The sequence below is a fragment of the Triticum aestivum genome, chromosome 2D (assembly GCF_018294505.1).
Source record: "Triticum aestivum cultivar Chinese Spring chromosome 2D, IWGSC CS RefSeq v2.1, whole genome shotgun sequence".
Lineage (NCBI taxonomy): Eukaryota > Viridiplantae > Streptophyta > Magnoliopsida > Poales > Poaceae > Triticum > Triticum aestivum.
The window spans coordinates 575,650,920-575,655,549 of record NC_057799.1 but is presented as its reverse complement, the minus strand read 5'-3'; the positions used below and the strand labels follow the sequence as shown (position 1 = coordinate 575,655,549).

The 4,630-nt window shown below is 39.9% G+C and overlaps 1 protein-coding gene across 1 annotated transcript in view; it reads left to right on the top strand.

The window, feature by feature from the left end:
- Nucleotides 1-3,388, top strand: part of LOC123054630 (exonuclease DPD1, chloroplastic/mitochondrial) — a 4,007-nt gene extending 619 nt beyond the window's left edge. The window contains exons 2-4 of the mRNA XM_044478434.1: nt 863-1,404; nt 1,794-2,008; nt 2,517-3,388. Coding sequence (XP_044334369.1) covers nt 938-1,404; nt 1,794-2,008; nt 2,517-2,716 — 882 coding nt within the window. The 5' untranslated portion in view covers nt 863-937 and the 3' untranslated portion in view covers nt 2,717-3,388. The remainder of the gene's footprint in view (nt 1-862; nt 1,405-1,793; nt 2,009-2,516) is intronic.
- Nucleotides 3,389-4,630: the final 1,242 nt, after the last annotated feature.

The following is a 4,630-nucleotide window of genomic DNA, read 5'->3' as shown; positions in this document are numbered from 1 at the left end:
CTACACTGAGATGGGCGGGGATTACAGCAGTACAAACTGAGGCTTCACATACCACTGAGGTGGGAGCACTTTGTAGCAGTTAAAGGAGTTGATCATAGAAGCCGCATTTCGGAATCATTACGAAAAAAAATATATGATTTTTCTACACCTATTTTGTTAAATAAAAACGAGGAAGATGCTCTGGACATTCTCCAAGTCCACAAATACGGCGATTACCTGGCCATTCTTGATCTGCAAACAACTTTGTCAATTTTTTGAGAGGATAACCGCTCGAGGGTCATAATAGATAATGCACACTTGGATGGGTCAGATGCTCTTTTGTTCTATATTGGTACGTTGACATGCTTGTACATTCAGTCATGCGTTCAGCGACACGTGGAAGTGCGTTTTAAATACACACTTGTTTTTTTGTTGTTGTCTAAAAAGTACATAGTTTTTTTTTCAAGGATACTAAAAGTTACATGTGCTAATGAGTTCATTCAAAATGGGATATTTGGATCTATATGCTGTCTTATACTCCCTCCGTTTCTAAATATAAGCCCCTTTAGAGATTTCAATATGGACTACATACGGATGTATATAGACGGATTTTAGAGTGTAGATTCGCTCATTTTGCTACGTATGTAGTCCGTAATGGAATCTCTAAAAGGGCTTATATTTAGGAACGGAGGGAGTAGATGCCTTGTATGTACCATCTGCCACATTACAACTGGCAGTTTCGACTTCAAACTGTCCAACCTGACTGAGATTAGAATCGAAAGATTACATTTCGTGTTTTCCAGCTTAAAACTTTTGTACTGTGAAACCAAGTCGTTGGCGCTTTGCTATCTACTCTTACAATATGGTTGTTTTATTGATGCAGGCGTTTGAGGTGGTTCATCTAAGCCATAGGGCGTCCACTTTGTTTGTTAATTTCTAAGCACGCTTCTGACACAAAATGGCATTGCTTTTTCGCTTCAGTCAACTGAGGAACAGCATATGGAGTAGTTGTCCTGCCAGGTTGCGTATGCAACATACTGGATTGTCACCTGGAACACTGCTTGATCCAAAAAGCTATGAGAAGCGCCTTTTCTCAACAAGGGTTCAAGAGACAGCTAGTTTGCACAGAACTGATCTTGGTCCGTGTATTTCTGGAATTCAGCCATTAAAGTTTCAGCAGACTTCTGAACATGAGCAATCTGCGCCTCTTCTTATCTTTGATATTGAGACCACTGGTTTTTTCCAGAAGACCACTGGTAATTTCCAGAAGGGTAATAGAATCACTGAGTTTGCAGTCCGTGATCTTTGTGGAGGAAAGAATAGCACATTTGAAACTCTCATTAATCCTGAGAGGGATGTTCCTGGGTACCTAAAAAAAGTGAATAACATTAACACTGATTTGGTCTGCAAACCTGATGTCCCGAGGTGTGTTTCTCTTCCATTGCATTCATGTTATTCCCAATCCCATCACGACATCCCATCCCTTCACTATAGTCGCCAAGCCTAAATGTAAAGAAATCGTCGGTAATTAGGACATACTCGCATTCACGCCTGTATGGATGCCTGACTTTTTCATTCCTCAAAATGGTGCTGTCAACAAAGACCATATGAAAATAAGTCTATTTGTGCACTAAATTTGGTTGCCGTGTTTTGATAACCATCCATACTACTAGTAAGGTAGGCGTTTCTAAGTCTTTATTTTTAGAAAATCTTGTGCATTTTGTAAGTTTTACAATGGAAATTTGCTTCTGTGCATGTCTAACTCTATTACACTGAACTTACTCTTAAGTGTTATCTTAATCTGAATAATGTAGGTTCAGTGATGTACTTCCATTACTATTGGCATTTGTTCAAAGCCGCCAAACTCCTGGCAAACCAGTTATATGGGTTGCTCATAAAGCAAATACATTTGATGCTCCTTTCCTTGCCCAAGAGTTTAACCGTTGTTCAGCTCAGATGCCTGAAGATTGGCTGTTTGTTGACTCCCATTGCTTGGCAAGGAAGTTGCCGAAGCTTGAGCCATCAGAAGGTACATCAGCTTCACTCCAGGGCTCTTGGGTATAAAAGCAGTTCATATCATTGGGTTTATGGTATAGCACTTCTGCTTGCAAGGGTGGTTTTCTGTCTATCACTTTTGAGATTACAATTTTATCTAAAACCTTGTTTTGGTATTTATTTCTTCTACTCCATGATGTCTGTAATGCAACTCCATTTTCCATGTCTGTGTCCTCATATAAAAGGCGACATGTTTGTGCTGTTATTTACTCCCTCTGTAAAGATATATAAGACCTTTTAGATCACTACTTTAGTGATCTAAAAGGTCTTATATATCTTTACAGAGGGAGTAGTATTTACTTGTTGCCCTTTGGTTCTGGGAGTATGAGGACCATTTTTGTTGAAGTGGCCAAGTGATTTTTTGCTTTTTATCATATGTCCATATCATTTTTGCAGTCCTAGTTAGTTACCTATATTGTACCATTTGGTAGATCGACAACAGAAATAACCTTAATTACACAGAGTTTTACTGTTTTCTGCAGATAAGAAGCATCTCCTAAACTTGGAGTCGCTAAGCAAACGCTATGGCATCTCTGCGGAAGGCTCTGCTCATAGAGCAATGAAAGATGTGACGACATTATGTCATGTTTTCCAGAAAATGAGTTTTGATCTAAAATTGACATATGAAGGCCTAATAAATGAGGCCACCAAGGCTAGTTATTTCAGCAAGCTTCTTAAGTAAATATTTGTTGTTTCCAGCTTCCTTGTTTTAGTGGTCACATTTGTTTGAATCTCCTCAATAGGATTAGCCTCTCCTAAACATTGCTGGTTATTGTTGCCTTTGTTGTAGCATCTCAAGACTCAGTGGCTTCTTTTGTTTGAAAAGTAGCTGCATTTTGTCAGCGAAAGCCCTACTCTGTGAACTGAACCATTGGTATTTACCCTGCAAGCTCCAGATACTGGCGAATGAGAGTAGCATCTGCAGTTTAGCAGGAGCCTATGCGCTCCGGGAATTTCTTCTGCGTCCATTTGTCCCGGACTCCTTGGCATTTTGGTGTTTTGGTCTCTACGTACTGAAACGAAGCGCAGTTCTCCTGTGTTTTCAGGAAAAAAAAACCCTGCAATCAGCATGACAGATATAAAATCACAGCTAAATCGTTTCTGATGGTTGACTGTCAGATCTATTTGGTAAGGAATTATGTTTCAGTGGTCTATTAGAACAAACTGGCATCTGTGTGATGATTTAAATTGCTTTAGGCATGGCCATAATGAAAGAAAACTTACCACTTTTTCCTGTAGGATGGTATACTCCATTAAAAATGATTTTAACTTCTGCTATTCCTGAAATAAAGCATATTTAGAGTGTAACTTGTGCTCCTCTACAGTAAGGATTTCAGTCCAGTCTTTGTAATCATTGTTATTTAAGGCATCGTTATTGCTTGGTGCATTGCTATTTGATATCGACAATCGGACGGAGTCTATGGTTGGCATATCAATGTTGCATGTAGAACTGAGACTGCTATATGCTTCTTCATTACCTTACGGAGATATAGTACAGCAAAAATGCTACCCACATGAGTTTTTGTTATGTCAACCTCTGTATTAGTTGACCCCTTGGTGGCCACATCTACATCATGGTTTGCACGGTTAAATAAGTTGGGATAGGCTAGAGGTGAAACCTATAAGATCTCGATCAACTCATGGCTCTGGCATATGGATAGCAAAGCTTTCACGTACCCCTGTCCATAACTAGTTTTTGGGTGATACTCCAATCCCGAGGTCTCTCTTAAAGAACTCCTTTCATGTCAAAATCGGTCTATTCCGACCCCTCTTGACATTCTCCGCACATTTTAACCGTCCGTTATGCATTGGAGCTTCTGGAGGCTTACGTTGAATATGCCAAAACCATCTCAGACGATGTTGGACAAGCTTTTCTTTAATTGGTGCTACCCCAACTCTATCTCGTATATCATCATTGTGGACTCGATCCTTCCTCGTGTGGCCACACATCCATCTCAACATACGCATCTCTGCCACACCTAACTATTGAACATGTCGCCTTTTAGTTGGCCAACACTCAGCATCATACAACATTGCGGGTCGAATGCCCAACGAAAATCTTCTGGGTTTCATCTTCATAAGAGCGGCTGAGTTTTTATGTTGGCTTGTCAAGCCTATCACAACCCTCATTTTTTACCCGGCTTGGGACTAGACGGAGTTACTTGTTGAATAAACACTGCTCAGATAAAATATTCTCCCCTTCCGCAGGCATGTCCAGGGTGCTTTTCTGTTTCCACAGTAGGCGCCGCTCCCACAATACACTCTGGTCTGATCTGCTTTTTCTTTGAACCATATTTGACAAGTTAGCAGTCCAGGTCAAAAGAGTGAATGAAATAGTTAATACATCCCTCGGTAATTGTACCTTTTAGGGCTCCTTTGATTCAAACGAATTCCATAGGATTTTTGGAAGGTTAGAATCCTTAGGGATTTTTCCTATGTTGGTCGTTTGATTCACATGATTGAATCCTATAGGCTTTTTCCCTATGGAATCAAGTGTACTACATTTCATTGGAAATCAAGCATTCACTCCAACCTCTTTTTTACAATTCCTTTATTTTTTCTGTGGCATCAAACACTCTATGCTAGTTCTATAGGA